The sequence below is a fragment of the Poecilia reticulata genome, chromosome 11 (genome assembly GCF_904066995.2).
Source record: "Poecilia reticulata chromosome 11, P_reticulata-male-v2, whole genome shotgun sequence".
Taxonomy (NCBI): Eukaryota; Metazoa; Chordata; class Actinopteri; order Cyprinodontiformes; family Poeciliidae; genus Poecilia; species Poecilia reticulata.
The window spans coordinates 575,373-595,984 of NC_088840.1; the positions used below are offsets into that span (position 1 = coordinate 575,373).

A 20,612-nucleotide genomic window follows, 5' to 3' on the forward strand; every position below is an offset into this window, starting at 1 on the left:
TTATGATTAATGTAGTTACAGTTCTATCCATGTTTTAATGTTGCAGAGCTCAGTCATTATAGATCAAATAAATCAAAGTTTAAACTGGCATGTTGTTCATCTTTTATCTGGTCATTTTGTGGAATATTTAACAACTAGAAAATGGCACAAAATACGAATATTTTTTCCACTCTGCTGCTGTTAGGTCTACTGATATTAACTTGAATGTTCATTGCATTTAAACACCTGTGAAAATAATTTCTATTCCCATGACTTTTTTGTTCTCTGGGAAATAATTTTTGACGATTAATACAGAAACAAACATAAAAATCAAAACATCTACAATAGTGATAGTAATATTAATGATAAAATAATGGTCAGTGCAAAGTAGCCTGCAAATTCTTTGGTGGGGGGCGGTGAGGGACCTGAATAAAGGCTGGGGGGGCGCTGGCCCGAAAAAGGTTGAGAAACGCTGATATAGAGCATAACACTATGCAAATGTAAGATATTTTATTAGTAATTTCTTTCTGCAGGTCTATTTTGTTATAGGAAAGTATTGCAATATTCAAACCCACAATTTAGCAAGATATGTAAATCAGAGCTGGACCACCAGACATATTTTGTCTTTACAGAATTACACTATTAAAAATAAACAAGGGCACAATATGCAACCTTTTAGTGACTGTAATCTATAAAACAGAGCTGCCTGTTTGCTGCACTTGCAGTGGAGATGAAGATGGTCCATTCAGGAAAGCAGAGCTGCAACAAACTTTAACGTGGAACTGCAGAAAAAAATTAAAATAAGAACAAAAGCAAAAATTTAATTGTTAATGTATGTCACCATGAGAAAAGCCTACTGAGTTTTGCTTAAAAAAAACTTTAAAACATTTAAATCACACATTTTTGACTCATGAAGTTAACGTTCTCTTTTGCAAAACAAATTTATTTGTGCTTGTCAGAAATCTTTTCTTGCTATTCTAAGTTTTTGTTTGTGACTCAAAGTTTTGCTTGCGATTCTCACGACGTTGTGAGCAAGGCCTAAAATCACAACAAAAGATTCCTTCACACACATAAATCATCCATACACTAGATCAGCCTAAAAATACTGGGGATACGGATGGTAAATAAAGGAGCCTCCCCGAGTTATTTCCATGGAATCACTTCTGTATTCAGCCAGAAAGAGCGAGTTTATGGGAACGAGAGAGCAGACCAGAGCCAGAGAGCCGAGAACTGATCCGCCTCTACACACCGCTGTTAACACCGTCCTATTTGAGCTCTTCACAAGAAACATGCAAAGATAATAAAACGAAATAACACGGAGACCTTAAGGGACACGGTCATATTTTTCTAAAAGCAGCAACTTTGAACCTGAACAGTCCGCTGAACCAGAGCTGCTCTACTGAATATTTATAGAATTAAATATTAGATTCTTAATATGAGTTGTACTTTGTTGTTCAATATGCCCCTTTTTTAACTTTGAGCCCGCCTCTCCAAAAGTGAAAAAAAAAAAACTACTCATTTTTAATCCATATTTCTTAATTTGCAAGAAGCGACTGGCCATGGTCAATACATCTTTAGCCCTTGAAATTAATATTTTATTGAGCACCAATCAATTGTAAGAAAATAAAGCTCCCCATCAACTTAATACAATTCAAAAGAAAAGTTAATGGTGACAGTGTAAGAAAAATATTTTAGAAATGAACTTCTTAACCATACCTAAAGAGACGTTTTTTATTTGAAAACAAATGTTTTACTGCAGGGAAAACAATTATAAATGCTCCACAAAATTTCCAAATAGATATAAAAAAAAAATAAAAAAAAAAGTCTTAAAACTCTTTTCTTACATTCTGATGCATAATTTAAACAATGTTTTCCGAATACAGTTGTTAAGACAAGTCAACCAATCTCCTCCAAAGGTCTAAGCAAAAAAACAGTAAAATCATTTCAGAAATAATAAATGGATTCCACAGGGAGGGACATCTCCAGGATCATGGACCAGTTTTACAAGTTTTAAACACAGTTTTGACTCCAAAAAAAATGCTACCGATGAAGACTCAAGCTCTGTAGACATCAGGACTATTCCACAATGAAGGGGTTCTTCCAACAGGTAGCTATAGCAGTGTTTAATATTGGTCAGGCGACACTGCTTCTTTTGTCAGCAGTTCCATCTACTGTTAAACTATAGCCCTGACTTCAACTACACAGTTCATGTTCAGTCCTTTACTCCATGCTGTCTGGGTCTGCCTGGGCCATGTAAGCATCCAGCTCTGCATCCAGGTGACCTTTGGTCTTTGACATATAGGCATCAAGTTGGTTGTCAAGCTGTTCACGGGTTACAGCTGGCCGACCACTTCCTCTACCCCGCCCACGACCACGTCCTCCTCTACCAGCGAATCCACCACGTCCACGAAGTCCACCACGGCCTGTACAACAACACACAAAGCAACATAAATTTTTTTTAAGAGACATTATAGCCCTTTTTGCACTGCAGGGTCTGGCCTGGCCCAGCCCGGCTCCGTTCGACCTGGTCCCATTGGTGCTATGGCCCTGGTCGTTTTGCATTGTGTTGGATACGTCACGTAAATCGACTTGTTGCTAAAGCTACCGAGGCGATCTCCCCAGCGACCACAGAACAGTTTTCTTCTTGGGTCTCCCATCCCACTTTTTCTGTATGCGCTCATGAGCATGGAAGCTGAGAGAAACATTTACCTCAGCTTTACATTTAACGGAAAAAAAATGTCATCTGAATGTTGGACTCACGGCCAGCTAACTACCACTGCGGCTGGTGGGATTTCCCAGCTGGAGGGGGAAATCCCCTCGTTCACAGCCTAGCAGACTTCTGATTGGTTCAATTGGAGAAATTTTATTTACATTTATCATTAAAATCTTTGGCTGAAGAGGCGATTGTAATCAGCACAATTAGGGTAAGAATAGATTATGATGGGAATTTATTGATGCAGCCATCGAGAAAGTCTAGTGCTCCTCTGATCCAGAGATCTGGTCTTTGTCACGCCCCCACAGCCAATGAACCAATCAACAGCTAACTCCAAACAGGCCTGGTTTGGCCGGCCCGATTGGAACTGCAGCTCTCAGCGTTCCAGGGAGCCGGGTGGTACTGGGCTGGAAGTGCTAATGCAAAAACGACTTCGAAGCAGGGCCGACCCAGGTCGACCCCGGTTCAACTGTGCAGTGCAAAAGGGGCTTAGTTCTCTATGGTGAGATCGCAACTACTCTTGGTTTAAAAAAAAAAAAACCAAGTCAGCTCTTGCCTCTTGCTACTCCACCTCGACCTGCTCCTCTGGACATTACTCCTCCTCGTCCAGCAGGTGCTCCACGGTAGCGGCCTCCTCTACGGATCGGCATGCGGCTAGCTATACCCCGTCCTCGCATGGGGCCACCTGTAGGAATTCGCTTTCCTGAATTAATAAAAGCCATTGTATCTTAGCTCATATTTTGCAAAATCATCATTTAGCTTCATCGGCTACAAAGCTGTAGATACACACCCCTCAGGGACAAAGCCCCTCGCATGATTCCTCCTCTGACTCCTCTAAATCCTCCTCTGGCCAGTCCCCGCAAGCCACCTCTGCTCCCAGCAGGTCCTCCACGCATTAGAACTCCTATGGGCCGGCCTAGTCTGGCTTGGATGCTACCCTTACCCAGGCGTTGCTTTAGGCTCTGACATGAGTTGAGGAGATGCATTTGTGACAATCAACACAGGAAAATTCAACCTGGAACAACCAATCATTAAAGTTTACATAATGGAAAGCTATAAGAAAAATATCCACTTTAAATAAATGATGAATAAAGCTGCTTCTTAATATATACTCAGGTCATTTAGACTAATTATGGAACAGAATCATACATAAAGGGCAACATGCTTCCTCTACTTGTTGGCAAAACAGAAGGATAGTCAAGGGGCAGTCAGCAAACATGGGGGTTGCCCTAAAATACTGGCTCCAAATCCAATGGTTATAGAGATACAACTTGGAAGGAGCATAACACTCCAATGAAGTCAAAGCTTCAGGAAGGGCACTAATAAAATCTTTAAACAATTTCAAAGCTTTTGTTTTAGAAAATTGATAGAAAATGCATAAAGAAATAGAACATTTAAAATGTATTTGTTCAGTATGAGAGCAGCGGTCAAATTAGGATAAGCTCAACAGTTAACCCATGCTTTTTATTGTCAACAGTTTCATTTGAAGTAAAAGCCTGGCTATCTCCCACTCACTTGAACAGGTGTTGGGTCCCCTTCTATGTACACTTAGTCCTATTAACACTTGCTTCTGTTTTTATAGTGGTTTGGAGTAGATCGTGGCTCTATATATCAATTTTTTCACGTGAGATTTGAAAATTAAACAATTGCAAATACCTTCTCAAATATCAATCAATATCCCTTTGTGTAATTCAGTGGAAATTCAGGTCTGCCTAATGCTCCTTTTTTCACAGATTTAATCATGTGCTTGCATGATTCCATTGCCATGTGGAAACAGAATGGAGTGGATTTCCTCTCTAAGCTGAGCTTGCTGTTAGACTGAATGCTTCTAGGCCTGTCAAGATAACAAATATTATTGGAAGATAAATTGTCCCGGAAGTTATTGTGATAAATAACAATATTCGAACAGATCGCTATTATTATTACCATTTGTGCTTAGAATACATATACATATACCCTGATCATGATTTAACTCCTGACTCCAATCGAGTACAAAACTATTTTAAATGCTTTAGCTTTAAAGTATGTAAACATCATCCATCCTGGTCATCAATACAGACACACCACAGGGCTATGTGCTTAGTCAGGTTCATTTTCCTCTGTTCACTCATGTGTGGCCATCCACTCTTCTAACAGGGTTCTGAAGTTTGCAGATGATGCCACCTTAGTGGGTCTGATAAACAATGATGAGACTCTGGACAGAGAGGATATTCAGGACACTCACACCCATTTGCTGCATCCTAAGAACTGATTGAGACTTTGTTTATTTACTCATCCATTTATCACTGAGGGTACTACTCCAGTTTTGTTATGTTCTAGAAACATAGGCACATATAAAAAAAACCTCTTACATCTTATGCAGTTGGTACTGGTAACTGCTGCTCAACTTGATAATAGGAAATCACTTTTTCACATGCAGCAATGTAGGTTTCAATTTTTTTCTTCCTTAATAATGAATAAAACTGCATTTTGTGTGTACGTCTGTTTTTGACTAACATTTGAATTTGTTAGATATTCTGAAAATCTTAAGTGTGACAATGATACAAAACAAAATAGGAAATGTGGAAGGGGTAAGCACTTTCTCACACCACTGTACTTGTATTACTTCAAACTGTAACCACTGAGAGTAGCTGTCTTAATTTTATTTTATTCACCAGGAAGTTCCCCTGATGCAAGAGGAGGCTGATCCATCTCCTTAACTCGCTTGAGCTGTAAAAACAAGATTCAATATATTTACAGAGCTCTTGGAGAAAATTAACTACTGGCAACAACTTATTTTGGCTACAGAGCAATTTTTAGTTTCATTATTACGTAATAAAAGGGAATAGAGATTCAGCTGAGCATTATCGGAACTTGATTTAGTCCCGGTAACCTTACTAGGCCGTAGTTTATGTTACCTGTTCAGTAGCCTGTTACAAGAGAGTCAAAACCCAAACAAGTGGTTCAGCCCTTTTTCTAACCAAACACCAGGACCCCCTATCCAGAAAAAGAAATCAAAAGATCAGATGTTTCATCTTACCTGCTTGTGATTTAGAGCTGCTTGGACTGAGGGCCGGTTCTCCATCTGCTGGGCCAACCGGCGATTGCGGGCACTAGCCAAATGCTGCTGTTGCATGGTGGCTCGAATGCTTACTGCAGTAGGCTGCTTGTTCTTCAGCATGTTAGTGAAGCTTCAGATGTGGGAGGGAAGAAGAGGAAGGAAGTAAAAGACAGGGATGGGATGGGAGCAGGAGGAGGAAGCATGGTTCCACATCAAAGTTATTATTCACATTATAGATGCGGCTATAAAGATCGTCAGGGATCATTTCTGATTCATTAGAGGGCACCTTTTTTCTTTCGCATAATATACTAAATTATTCATAAATTATTCATGTTTAGGCTTAGCATTACAATTTTACACAGGAGAGGTGAATTAGAAAAAAAGGTGAGAAAAACAGATCTAAAGACGAGACAAAAGGTTTTAGAAAAAGAGCTACACTTTGCCACTTACAGGCCTCCAGCTGATTGGCAGGGATTTCACCATGCTACAGCAGAGGCCCAGGACATTAGTTGCGACTCAGCCACTTACAGCATGGACCGTGACTTGCAAAGAGCCCACTGAATGTGTGGTGTTGGGCAGGGAAGGTCAAGTGGGGAAAGAAATAAAAGTTTTGTCACGTCCAGGCTTGGACTGAGTTTGTGAATCTTAAGGAGAGAGAAACAATAATAGAATGTGTGAATAAATTAGCATACGCTTCATTGAGAGAGAAAAACATGAATCAGTAGCACATGGAGCTGTAGCATTTCTCAGTCCTGTTTGAGCCCTCCTGCTCATCTTTAAAAATGTATACATGCTGTATACAGTTCTGTGTGCTCATATATATGAGAGCTTGCCATGGCTTTTTTAGGACAGTGGTGTGTTTCAGCACAGGGTTAACAGCTTACCATGCATGACTGCTACCCTTTTCCCTTATCTACATGTATGCACTGCTTACACAAGTAAGTCAGCTCGGGCAGCACTCTTTTACCTAGTATGGCTTTGACATTAAATCCATCCAATGTGTTAGAAAATACTGATACGGACAATGTTGAATGAGCAGTGCACACACTGGGAAGGGTCAGAACAGTATCCATGTTGGGTTCAGTCCCACACAGCAGCCTCTTGAAGAGATTACATTCTTAACAAGCCAAAGTTGGTCTTTGCATGGTGCCTCACCGCTCATTGAGAGACACTTTGGTGGTGCTTTTCAGGACCACTTTTTGGGATGCAGCAGCGCTCATTTTGAGAAGTTTGATTGTAGAATCCTGGAAAACAGAAAAAAAGACATTACTAAGGAATTATACTCGTCTACACTAAAACGGCAATATCTACATCTACTCATCACTGCCACTCGTCAATAGATGAGTGGCAGTGGAATTGTCTATTTTTTTTTTTACATTCACAAATGCACTATACATTATTTGAGGGCAATAAAAAACTAATAAAAAATAAATGAAGTGTCAAAGAGAAAATACATACTTTTTTATTGCATTGCTTTTCAAAGAGTGTGATTTAAGATGAAAATTTTTTATATCATACATTACTTTAGAACAATGTTTTTCCAAACTTTTTCAGGCTGAGGACCACTTGCTCCATTTAACAAACACTCGAGGACCACCTAATTTGAAAGTGTCCCCGCAATAACACATCTTCATTGTGTTTGTCCCTTCTAATATGAAGTGTGGTGCTGTTTTGCAACAGCACCACACTTCATTTTATTATGATCCTTTGTAACTGGCCATAATAAAACCACAAATATGTCTACTCAGGCAGTTTGAGTTATTTATACTCTTAAAGTATGGAATCTAAGCTTTACAATGATAGCGAATACATGGGAATCAAAAAAGTTCTTTACTAACGTATTTTCTGCACTATAAGGCGCACCTAAAAACCTTCAATTTCCTCAAAAGCCGACAGTGCGCCTTATAATCAGGTGCGCCTTGTATATGGACCAATATTGAGCCACAACAGGTCGGATAGTTGTCAGAATGCTGGTTGGTTAATAAAGTTTGATAATATATTTAAAGCCAGGGGGGGCGGAGGGGTGGGGGAAGAGAGACAGAGACTGCGGTGCAGCGTGTCGGTTGGTCTGTGTTACCCAGAAAGCAGTCGGGCACAATATCGCAACACCAACACCGTGAGTGAAACAACGAGTGGGGCAGTCTACTATATAAAGCAGTGGTCCCCAACTCAAGGTCCGTGGACCAATTGGTGCCGGGCTGCGCAAGAAATAGTGAAATATTTCCGTTTTATGTATTATTTGCATCTGGAGGATCTTTTATTTTGAAAATCCTTTAACCGGATTCTCTCAGTTACTTGCCGCCAACACTGAGGCTGCAAGCAGCAAAATGAGTAAGAAACAGATCAGATGTCTTTGGAAAGTTTCTTTGCAAAGGGGAAAAGGACAAGAGAAGAGACAGGAGAATGGATTTATCCCGGACCTGTAGGCGACTCCCACATTACAAGCCAGCTCTGCGTAACATGTGGCGACTGGCTGCTAATGAAGCTTCAAGCTGCTTCGCCACGTAGAGACCAAGCAGGCTGTGGATATAAGCAACACTTCGGGTGTCATTGTCTCCCATCACTCCCAGATGGGACCGTCTCGTTGCAGAGAAACAAGATCAGGGTTCCCGTTAGTCATTATCGTGAGTTAAAGTTTTCACGAAAGTAAAATGTTCGTTTTTGTGGCGCATCTGTACATTATTTTGAAGGGATATGTAAACGTTACCACAGCGACCAGAGTCAGAGCGTTTGGGCTGCGGTCAAGAGAAGATGAGTAGAGCTTGTGAGTCTTAAGTCTGGTTTAGACAGAAAGATTTAAGAATTGTCGGCCGATTCTCCAAACCTCTGTGATCACAGAGCTGATAAAAGTACAACGGGTTCGATCGGTTCGTGTGTCCAAGGCAGGAGGAACACGAACCGATTCCAGTCACGAACATCCCGATTCCAGAGGATAATCCAGTAAAACCCCTAACATAGCAGGAATTTAGAATAACCAAACACGGATGAAGATGTAGAAGCAATAGTGATAGTTTGTGGACTCATTTTAAGAGATAAAAGACGTAATAAAAAGAAAAGGCGGTGGATAAAAGACGACGGGAGCAGCCGCTCTATTTGCTGCACTATGATTTGGAGGTGGATAAATGTTTTTTCATAGTTAACATTTTTAACTGAATAAACATAATAATGACCTTTAGATTTAATAATAAACATTTCCACATATCATCTCCGATATCCACTGGACTCAGTTGCACAAACTCAGCTGTTAGGGATTCCCCTCTGTTCTTGCGTCACCGCGCTTTTTGATTGGCTACCTGTCACATTCAGCAGGTCGTATTCTCGTTCCCAGACAGGAAAAACCCCACAGGCTGTGATAAAAACTCCAAGACAACCCAAATTGTACCCAAATTGGGTTGTCTAATCAGGATTTAGCGGGAACACAAACACCGCCCCCACCCCACCGGGCCGCAGCAAAGTTTTCCAAGTCTTGACCGGTCCGCGGTAATAAAAAGGTTGGGGACCCCTGATATAAAGTACTCGGGGACCACTTCTTTACAAATGTGAGTGTGTAGTACGGAACAAATTGGCAACCCAAACTGAAGCGTCTATTCTATGCGCCTTATAATCCGGTGCGCCTTATAGTGCAGAAAATACAGTACAAGTGTTGTGTGCATTAATAACATTTTAGGGATATTTGTAATTTAGAAACATAATAAAAGAAAAAAATAGACTTGGGTTGCTTTGACAAAAACAAACATTTTCTTTTAGCCATTTCTTAGTCCAATAATTTCATGTTAAGATACAGTTGGTCAGCGTAGGCTCTGTTCAAAGCCTTGTCACAATAATATCACAGTCAGCGCAGACCTAGGCCTGCATGCCTGTGGCATACAATGTATCAAAATAATGTTAATCAACAAAAGTTCTGAAACTCACTTTGAAAAACTTTCTGCCAGTATCTTCAGGGTTTCTTTTTTGTGACCTGGTGACCTAAGCCATTTATCCATTATTATTTTTAAACACAATCCTTTGCTAAGCTAACTGTATCATCACAGTTTGAGCTTTCATCATGGCAAATTAATGGTTGTTTACATGAAGGACCTTGCAGACCACTGGACGATAGTTTGAGAAAGACTACTTTAGAAAAGTAGCTGGGACTGTGCACAGTCAAGATAATAGCCCCATCAATTGATGACTTTTATGATTGATATGGCTGAAAAGCATATCACCATGTAAATAAATAGTAAATTGATAAATGGCTTGGACTTGAATAGCGCTTCACACTACATTCAGTCATTCACCCATTACATAATGATGGTGGCAAGCAACTGGATAGTAGCCACAGCTGCCATGGGGCAGTCTGACAGAGACAAGGCTGCCATGGCACTGGTACATGCTGGTGGCCTTCTGACGACCAGCAGCAGGGTGTCTTGACCAAGGACACAACAGTGACAGAAGGAGCAGTGATCAAACTTGCATGCCACCGATTATGGGATGAACTTTATCACCATCGGCCCAGTAAGTGTTTGCCTTTTTGAATTGAAGTTTCATAGTTAACAGCAGGCCTGTCACAATAAATTAATGGTATGCTAAATTAAAATGAGGTGAATAACGTTCATTTGCATTCATTTTTCTCTTTCTTTTCACCAAACAATGGATAATAAAAATATGGTGCATTTGGTCTCAACTAGCCCTTTTTTGAAGGAACAATTTTGTTTACAGAAAATTCTGTTAATCTATTTTGCATATTTAAAATTTCCAGTTATAGTGTTAAAATGTTCACTAGAATTTAAAGTTCATTCATCTTTGAGAATATGTTCTTGCATTACTATTCCATCACCATTACTTCAAAAGGGTCTCAAAACATCTATATTTATTGTTTATTGCAATAACTTCTGGGACAATTTATCGTCCAGAAGCTAATTTCTGGGTGACCGATCTAGCCGAGTGTTCCATTTTCTACATTTCCCACACTTTCTGCCAGTGGGAAGAAGATTAATAGATGGCAGCAAATTTGGTGAGCTATTAAGAGTAAATTGGTGCAATTTCCTCACCTTTTTTTAGTATTAACACACAAGACAATAATGCTAAGCATCCTTATAGCCAACCTAAACAAGGCTGGTGGAGTTCTTTGCCCAGCAGCAAATCCATGTTGCGCCCACCATACTTGGAAACACTTTGCTGCTCGGAGGCCCACATTCCAGGCGGACTCGATGTGCAAGTGTGGTGGCATCAACTAACACACTCACCCTCTTTTTTATTACCTAGCAACAACCTGTTGAGCTATTAAGAGTACCGACTTCTCTTAATAGCACCAGTACCTGGTGCTAGCGCAGCAGCAGTTTCAAGTTTTGCCACCGTGCCTCATAACAGCTTAAAAATAAAATATGGCATGTAGTGAAAACTGTGGCTCAAACAAGAAAGGTCATGCCACTATTTTGACAGTAATTCAGATATTTAAAACAAAAAATGAATCAATAATTAGTTTATTGACTGATTTGAAACATTTATATTGTGATAAGTTTTTCAATCATATCTCCAGCCCTACAGAACATATGCCAAATTATAATCTATGTTATTATATTAAATAACATAGATTAAGGGCTTTATATGTAACATCTCAATCAGATTTTCTCACAAGAAAGTAAAGACAGTCCTTGAATTTATGCAATAAAGTACAAGACAGAAAATTGAAATCAGAGCATTTTTTTTGATTGTGGAGCCACAAAAGGAATCATCAAATGCTACCTATTCCAAATAACTTCTTCCTGGAGCTTTAGTCTCCAAGCCAAGCTCCAACCCCAAAGAGCCCCCCTCCTCAGCAACTCCCCCACTCGGCTCGTTCAGAGTAGCACCAGAAGTGAACTGCACACTTGCGCATCTACCGAGTTTATCAAACAACAACTTTTCAGCACAACACTCCTAAAAACGATATTAAAGAGTTAATAGAGGAATGATATTATGATGATGTCCTGAAGGCAGTGTTGGACGGAGCAGGAGCTAATTAAAGAGACAGAGGCCCAATTTCAAGTCATACAATTGCAAAGTCAAAGTTCTTTAAATCATGTTTGTGCTATAAAATGGCAAGATGGAAAATACATACTACTGCACCTTTAATCCCTGGAGATTAAATGTGTCCCAAAATGGTCCATCTTTTCAAACTGTTATAATTTTTTTTTACTTTTTCAAATTAAATCTACTCAGCAGCTTCAGACATATCCAGAGATATTAAGTTTTTCATATTTTAAAAATATTCTCTACATACACACACACACACACATTATATATATATATAAATCCAAATATAAATCTGTGGTTTGTGATGAGAAATCTAATTCCTTGAATATGTTGCTTGTAACTGAAATAAATGTACAATATCCTTTCACAGAAAACCGGTGAGTCGCGGTTTCCTATCATGTCGATTCACAATTAATAAGATATGTTCATATCACTAGCACTACAGTTAAACGTGCTTTTTTAACCCTAACGAACAAATCCCCCAAGAACAATGTTCTTGGGGGATTTGATATATCTAGTGGTAGTGGTAGTGTTTGTTTGTACTTACTGTTGAGTCTTACGAGAAAGGAATCTGGTGTGGTTAACTTTAGCAGCTAGCTTCAGTGGTCTGTCTTCCAGTAGGTATTTTTGTGATACTCGATTTAAATAAAATATAACAGGTTGGTTTCCTATTCAGTAGATGCATAAAGTAAAAATTGAATTAAAGATCCTCAAATTAAATGAAGAAAACTACAGAATCACGTCCCGCATCGGTTCAACTACCTATGTGGCTAAAATGGTGCTGCTGGGATGACTTGGGGAGGAAAATGGAGACACAGATATGTTCAATGTATGTAGGAATAAAGAAACAGCATATAATATTGACGTCACTTCCGAGAGAATTTTTGGTATTTTAATTTGTCTCCTAAAGGGTCTCGCAACTAAGTTTGTTTTTGTTATGTGCTTAAATTAAATCATACATTTGTCACAAAGTTTTAAAATAGATTTGTTGACGTTTTACTAAAATATCTGTTCCCATATGAAGGTCGAAATTCCAACTCCCGTATTTTAATAGAATGTAGCATTGATGACGGTTTACTAGCGTCACGAACACGTGACTTCCTGACTGCAGTTGCTTTCTGAGCGAAATGGCTGCTGTCGCTGTGGTGGACGCATTCTCCGGTACAGATCCTGTTGCAGAAGGACTTCTCGAACTCATCAAACCTGCGATCCATCAGCTCGATTTACACGTCCACTCAGTCAGGTAAACTGCATTATGGATCACAACACAACGCGATCAATTGCTTTGACAATCACCTGACATCTCGGTCAAGAAGAAACAAACTCCGTTTGCTACAGTACTCGTCAACTTTGCATGATTTTGAAAATTATGATAATTTAATGCAAAGTTGCCATTTTTAATGGACTTTCAATGCAACTTTTAGAGCAACTTTGCATTAAAAGTGTCATTATTTACCGAATGACACTTCATGACAACTGTCATAAACATTCATAAAGACTTCTTTATGTTCATGACAGGTGTTATGTCATGTTTATGACAGTGCAATGTCAGTCTTATGCACGCCCCTTCAAATAAAGTGTTACTGACAGTTCTCCCCCATTTCCATCAGTATGGGAACTTTGCAACCAGAGGCTCAAACATACTGGATAAAGCCTACTACACAAATATTAAGGCAGCATTCAAGGCAGCACCCCGCCCCCACTTTGGCAGACCATCTTTCTGTAATATTAATTCCTGCATATAAGCCCCTGCTCATCAGAGTAAAACCCATTGAGAAGCAGGTAAGAGTCTGGCCTGCAGAGTCCATATCAGCATTACAATACTGTTTTGAATGCATTGCACCAATGTTGAGGAGTATGCCAAATCTGTCTGCGTACATCCTGAAGTGCATGGACAATGTCTCTGTGACCAAGATCATCACCACCAGGGCAAATCAGAAACCCTGGATGACAAAGGAGGTGCGTGAGCTCCTGAAGGCACGAAACGCTGCTTTTAAATGTGGGACAGAGAGATGCTCAGGTCAGCCAGAGCCAACCTAAACTGCGTCATCAGAGTTGCAAAACGTGCCTATGGTCAGAAATTTTTCCATGAGTCAAGATATACCAGGCACATATGGCAAGGCACCAAGACTATAACAGACAAGGCTGCTTCTGTGAGAAAATCCACTCCTCAACCAGTTGAACAGATTACTCTGTTTGAGACAGCTGACGTTCTGAGGACCTTGAGAAGAGTCAAAATGCATAAAGCAGCAGGGCCTGATATCATTCCATTCAGTGCTGACGTATTTAACACCTCGCTGAGCTGTGCTGTCGTTCCATTCTACTTCAAGACGGCCATCATCATTCCAGTGCCCAAAAAACCCACAATTTTATCACTGAATGACTATCGCCCTGTTGAACTCACTCCCATCATGATGAAGTATTTCGAGAGGTTGGTGAAGGATCACATCATCTCAAAACTTCCCTCCTCTTTTGATCCGCTCCAGTTTGCATACAGCTTCAACCGCTGCACAGAAGATGCCTGAAACACCTGGAGGAGAGGAATACTCATGTGCGAATGCTTTTTCTGGACTTCAGCTGAACAACCCCCTGTGCAATTGGCTGATAGATTTTCTCACAAACTGTGAGGGTTGGTAAAAAAAGCTTCTCCCTCATCACTGGCTCCCCCCAAGGCTGCGTACTGAGTCCACTGCTCTTCACCTTGATGACCCATGACTGTCAAGCCAGGTTTAGTGCGAACCACGTCATTAAGTATGCAGACGATACGACAGTGGTGGGTCTCATCAGGGACGACAACAAACTGGCCTACAGAGAGGAGGTGAAAAATCTGGTGGACTGGTGTGATCGCAACTATCTAATCCTGAATGTCAACAAAACAAAAGAAATTGTTGTTTAAAGGAAAAATCAGCCAAGTCACACACCCTCCTCATCAATGATGCTGCAGTGGAACATGTCAGGAACATTAAATTCCTGGGGATAAAGATTACTGACACTTTGACATGGTCCCTCCAAATCTCTGGTCTGGTGAAGAAAGCTCAGCAACTTCTGCAGTTTTTATGTCGGATGAGAAGACCAAACCTCCCTCCTCCCATCCTCACTACTTTCTACAGAGGGACAACAGAGAGCATACTGACCAAAGCGTCTCTGTCTGGTTTGGATCATGCAACACTGGCAATGTGTGGAGAGAGTGGTGAGGACAGCTGAGAAAATCATTGGGACTGAGCTTCCTTCCATCCTTGACACAGCTCACAGTTGCTGCCTATCCAGGGATCGAGCAATTATAAAAAACCTCTTCCATCCTCAGCATAGTTTGTTCTCCCTGCTGTCCTCTAGGAAAAGGTTCAGCAGCTTCAAATACAGAACAACCAGATTCCACTACAGTTTCATCCCTCATGCCATAAGGATACTAAACTCCCATTAGTTCAAACTTTTATTATATACATTTATATTTATCATTTTATAATTACTTATTTATTTATTATTTATTATTATTGGAGCCTTGTGACAAAATATTTTTCAATTTGTACATTTTTAAATGTACAGTTGAATGACAAAAAAAATCTATGTCTATATATATATAAACAATTTAATTTCCTGTTTATTGACTGTTCTCACAAATGTCTTTTGCAGAGAAAGCCAGGTGGAATTAAGAGAACATATAGACAACTTGGCGACGGGTAATCTTTAATTGTAAAATAACACAAAACTGTACTATTGTTTTACGAGCAAAAACAAAATACTTAATATTGACAATTAGACAAAGATCATGTAATGATTATATATATTTTTGTATGTGTTTCACAGAGTTATTCAGAATAAATGAACACCAGAAGATTGCACTAGACCTGGATCCTTACGTAAAGAAGCTACTTAATGCGAGGCGTAGAGTGGTGCTTGTGAACAATATTCTACAGAACGCTCAGGTTAGTGCCTGACCTTGGTTTTGGACCTTCTTTTTCTTGACTAAACCTCTTCCATACTGAAGGTTAACAGAGATTTAACAATAATTAGTCAAATTTATAATTTTTTTCCTAAATCACCAAAAGACATGTGGAACTCAGTAACTCTTACTATGCACTGAGCAAGCATAGTTTTTATGGTGCCAAAACTTTTTTTTCTTTTAATTTAAAGAACTCTATTTTGTGCATACAATGATGTCATGAGGCTACTACTCAGAGTGCCTAGATGGAGTAGTGCTAGCCATATGTTTGTACATAATGCTGCTCCCACATGTGCAGCTGTGCTCAGGAATCTTATGTCTAAACGCATGTGTAGATTATCTGTGTCATGCAATAATATAATTGCAATTTTAGTAAATCCTGCTTTTAGTACAGTGAGATTTTCTTCAAGATTGTGGAATCATTGGTGTCATCATTTATTTGTGACTGAATAATATGTCATGTTTCTTTTTTATTTTTCTCTTATTTTGTTTGTTTTTTACCTTTTTCACTATGGACCTTTTTGTGTCTGGAATAAAGATTAGATAGATAGATAGATAGATAGATAGATAGATAGATAGATAGATAGATAGATAGATATGGTTTGCACATTTATATAAGCGTAAAATTTAACTTTTTGGAAAACCAACATCTGGCATAACACTGGCTCTTGCCTGTCTACCTGCACTGTTTCAAGAGTTGCAGAGAGATAGCTTAGAGTTGATTATTATACCAAGCGTTATTGGGTATTTACACGGTTTTACTTTGACTTTGAACAATAAGTTTCAAGTTTGAAGTAAGCACATGGCTCATTAACATCTCCAACACTTTACTCAATCTGTGCCAGTGTTCTGACTATCTGTGCTGCCTATCCCTTGTGGTAATGCGTAGCACCTACTGGTGGACATAGCTATCTAGATGCGCTACAGTAGGAAAATCTAACAAGGTAGCACAGATAGGCTCTATGCCATGAACGGCAGGACTCAAATCTCAGTCAGTGAGAGACTTAAGTTGTTTTTTTACTACTTAACCCTTGTATGTAGAAATGGGGTCTAACCAACCCCATACATGTAAAACTTGTATCATTTGCCGTAGTCCTCTAAGTTTGCCTCAGTCCTCGCACGCACAAGGGTTAACTTGCTGATAATGTTCTCACACACTTCAACAGCTATTGATGTTTTTATTTAATCTTAAATGATTTAATGGCGAACACAATAGGTAAATGCAATTGACAGAAATGGGTGGATATTTTTTATATTTATATTGTATATTGTATTTGAAAGCTGTATTCGGGCATTTTATGTTTCTTTTGAAGTAAAGGCTTCCTCCTCGCTGAAAAGCCATGACAGCACAGGACATATTTTATCACTGAATGACTGTCTTGTTAGCATCTTCACAAGGTCTCTTATCTTTTTGTTTGTTGTTCTGTTGTAATTTTGGACCAAAATATATTCATCCCTGGGACATAGAACCCATCTCCTTCCTGAGTGGTATAATTCCCATCATACCTATACTTAAATATAGTTGTCTGACTGGACTGACTTCAAGCATCTGGAAATTGTTCCCAACAATGAACATGTGCAGCTTCACAGTTCTCTTCCTGATATCTTGTCTGATTTCTATTGACTTTCAAACTGTGTAAAACAAGAAAACAATGTGTTCCAGCTGTAGCCTTAAAAAATTTGAATAACTCAAATGTTCCATTAATGGTTTGTGGAAGGAAACACAAAAGGTTTGACCTTTTGTGTTTTGCTTCAGACCTGTATGTATCTTTTTATCCAATGTATGTAAATATCTGGTTTCAACTGTGCCATCTTGTCTACAATCTTGCTAGACAGGGAAGTGACATTTTAAAATCATATATTTAAATGAGGACTGAATTCTCCACTACTGGAGAACTCCACTTAAGGAGGTTATTGGATAGTCACATGGTAATTATTCCAATTGTTTGCTCTTAGCTAGAAATAACCCTGTGCCTTCAAAAATGTTACCATGGTATCTAAAATGGCATTAGGTATTTCTCTTAAAATCAAGTTTGACTTTTTTGTATCATCCAACCATTTATACGTTGTGGGAGTAGCAGTCTAAGCAAGGAGACTCAGGCTTCCCATTCCCTAGCCACTTGGGCCAGCTCTTTCAGGGGAATCCTGAGGCGTTCCCAGGCCAGCTGAAAAACATGTGCTGGGTCTTCTTCTGGGTCTCCTCACAGTGGGACATGCAAAAACTCCTCACCAGGGAGGCGTCCATACCAGACGTCTAAGACTCCTCCTCTCAATGTGGTGAAACAGCAGAGGAATAAATTTCACAAGCCAGTTCATTATGACTTTAGACATTCATAGCATCCATGACTAGCAACATCATTACAGCTACCATATATGTTGTAATTTTTATATGCTGTCATTTTTTCTACTTTAACTGCAGGCTTTCCTTTCTTTTCTCATTCATCTTCTCCTTGATCATTTTAGTAAAGAGATTAACCGCCCAAGGAGTTGCAAAATATAGACTAAATAAACACTCTGTTTACAGGAACGCTTGAGAAGGCTAAATCACAATGTGGCCAAGGAGACAGCACGAAGGAAGACCATGCTTGAAGCATCAGGAGTGTTCACCCCTCGCTCACCTAGTAAACCATGAGCCATGTTCCCCACTGCGCCGCATGACTTGTCCCACTGAGGCATGAAGGACTAGAAGTTCAAATACTCAGTGGGCCCATCTCTCTAGAATATTTAGATGTGTTTGCTGAATAACTTGATGTTATCTTGCATTGCTTTGTTTTTGTCTTTAAATTAAAAATGTGTGTTTAAAATGAGCAAAATAATATCTGTAACAATTACTTAAAATCCCTTATGTTTCTCATTCTAGTAATTTTCAAAAATTGTTTTCAACTAAAGTGTTTGTTTCCATTAAAAGGCATTCACGATGGTAATGTTAATTGTTTTGGATAGCTCTAAACTTTAGATTCAGACCTAGACTTTCTGGGATTGAATGGCAGTATTGAGTTTAACTATGGCCACATACAAATGAGGGCTTCATGGGGACTATACTTTCTTTGTTGATGAATAGTTTTAGGGACTTCAAACTTGGTACCTTTGTGAAAAGTGCATACTGCATGAATGGAAACGAATAATAAGCTGCTTGTGTTGCTAAGAGTTTGTGTGTGTTTGTAAGTTGAAATCACATATCATTCCTGGGTATCCCAAAGAATAGTTTGTTAATCAAATAATGGCATTTAAGATTTTTTTTTGTATCAATAGAGGAAATATAAGCTGGAACCAAATTAAAGCATTGTTTGCCGTTTATAAATAATATTAAACGGGTTTGTTGGACTTAATCAAGGTTTCCCCCAGAAAACTTGTTAAGCCCGGTGGATGGGTGCTAGGGCAGTCATTTATCCAGCGACTCATTGTGTTTTTGAATTAAAAATGTTTAAAGTTGACAAAAAAAAATTAAAATATCACTTGATAATTGTGTTATTGAAAGATTGAAAAATTAATACCTGAACAGCAACTATAAAGTCTTAAAAAATGCAAAAATTTTAAAAATACTTAGGGTTAGGGTTAGCAATGCTTAGCCTTGTGGGGTACAAGTAAAACCTTGTGACCCATCAGCCTTGTAATACACCGGGGGAAACCCTGCTTCATTTTCCCCCTTCAGAGTATTCAGCTTACCCAAAACACTGCAGGCAAAGTTCTAATGAAAATTAAGGAGATATTTCTTGTATTTTAGTTTCTCTTCATTGTCTCCCTGTTAAATCCAGACCAGAATGTATAATTCTCATTATATTTAATTCTCCAATAATAACAAATCTCTGTCATTTTTCAGAAATTTGATTGTTCCATGTTTTGAAAGTAAAATGGGAGGCAGATCTTATAGTTGTCAGACTTTCCTCCTACGGAAGCATGATCCAATTTTTGTCTGTGAAGTAGACAAATACTGTCTACTTTCAAGACTAAGCATAAAACTTTTTGTTTTACAAAAGCATACTGTTAGAGTATCTGCTAGAGCTACTTCTATAGCTATTTTTGCTAGGCTTGTATTGTCTGTTGAGCACTTTTCCTTGTCCTGCTACTTTTAGTACTACACAGTAAAATATTGCTGTTTAGGTAACAAGTTGATGCAAAAAACTTGGTGCTTCATGATGCAATCAATCGGGACTATTAGGATAGAAACATTTTCACAAATTAGATGATGAACTGAACTTAACTCCCCATTGTTTTATAAATAGGATCAATGTGGAATGTCTGTTACTGACAGTGATTGGATTAAGTTTATCTCTGTTCACAAACAGGATTTTGTTTTGGTGAACTACCCTGACATCCGTTGTGAATTGGCATGTTTAATTTATTTGCAATCTGATAAAATAAAAAGCAGCCATAAATAACTGTCATTTCAGTTATAAAAATTTTTGTAGATGAAATGACCACTCAGCAGTTAAATTTAAAGTTTTCTGCCATGTTTGTGATTTTTTTTTGTTTTTTCCCCCTCATTTTTATTTCTCATTGATGTTTGATCCAATTTAGACAGTGGGTCAAACATGACACAAGAACAGTGATTCCAGGTTTTTGTACCAATAAAATAAAGGTAACTTTATGTCAATTAAACTCTTTGTGTCAATATGTGATGGTGAAGTCTTAAAGATTACTTTGTGATTAGGCAGTTATTGTCGTCGTCAGAAGTGAACAACTGCTGTTCCCTGAGAAGGTGTCCGCCCGTCTATATTAACGAACACCGACACCGCCTCCTGTTGGCTTAGAGTAAATATTTCTGTTACTCTTTTCTTTTTAAATATGCATAGTTAAAGACCTACCTCCCATGTAAATTATATGTTGTTTCCTACCAGATTCGGGTTCACACAGAACTAAATTCCAGACGATGTTTTTCCACATTGGCAATAATTTATTTAATTTGATGTGATTGTAATTTTTTTCCGCTCAGTTTCTAGCCTGTT

General features: G+C 38.9%; 2 protein-coding genes across 6 annotated transcripts; one reads left to right on the forward strand and one right to left on the reverse strand.

The window, feature by feature from the left end:
* Window positions 1-1,696: 1,696 nt before the first annotated feature.
* On the reverse strand, window positions 1,697-12,548 carry chtopa (chromatin target of PRMT1a). 5 transcript variants are annotated; one of them, XM_017307435.2, is made up of 6 exons: window positions 12,274-12,542; window positions 6,700-6,976; window positions 5,712-5,862; window positions 3,483-3,654; window positions 3,249-3,395; window positions 1,697-2,402 (listed from the first exon to the last, which is right to left on the reverse strand). In XM_017307435.2, the coding sequence occupies exons 3-6, from the start codon at window positions 5,850-5,852 to the stop codon at window positions 2,200-2,202; spliced, it is 663 nt and encodes a 220-aa protein (XP_017162924.1). In that variant the 5' UTR covers window positions 5,853-5,862; window positions 6,700-6,976; window positions 12,274-12,542; the 3' UTR covers window positions 1,697-2,199. The 5 variants fall into 5 exon arrangements, with proteins under 5 accessions (XP_017162924.1, XP_008419799.1, XP_008419798.1 ...); XM_008421577.3 differs by having other exon boundaries at window positions 6,617-6,976; XM_008421576.3 differs by having other exon boundaries at window positions 3,249-3,377; window positions 6,888-6,976; window positions 12,274-12,541.
* Window positions 12,549-12,813: 265 nt separating this feature from the next.
* Window positions 12,814-20,265, forward strand: snapin (SNAP associated protein). Its single transcript, XM_008421579.3, has 4 exons — window positions 12,814-12,969; window positions 15,357-15,403; window positions 15,531-15,649; window positions 18,191-20,265. Exons 1-4 carry the CDS (start codon window positions 12,854-12,856, stop codon window positions 18,296-18,298), a joined length of 390 nt encoding a protein of 129 aa, XP_008419801.1. The 5' UTR covers window positions 12,814-12,853; the 3' UTR covers window positions 18,299-20,265.
* The last annotated feature ends 347 nt before the right edge of the window (window positions 20,266-20,612 follow it).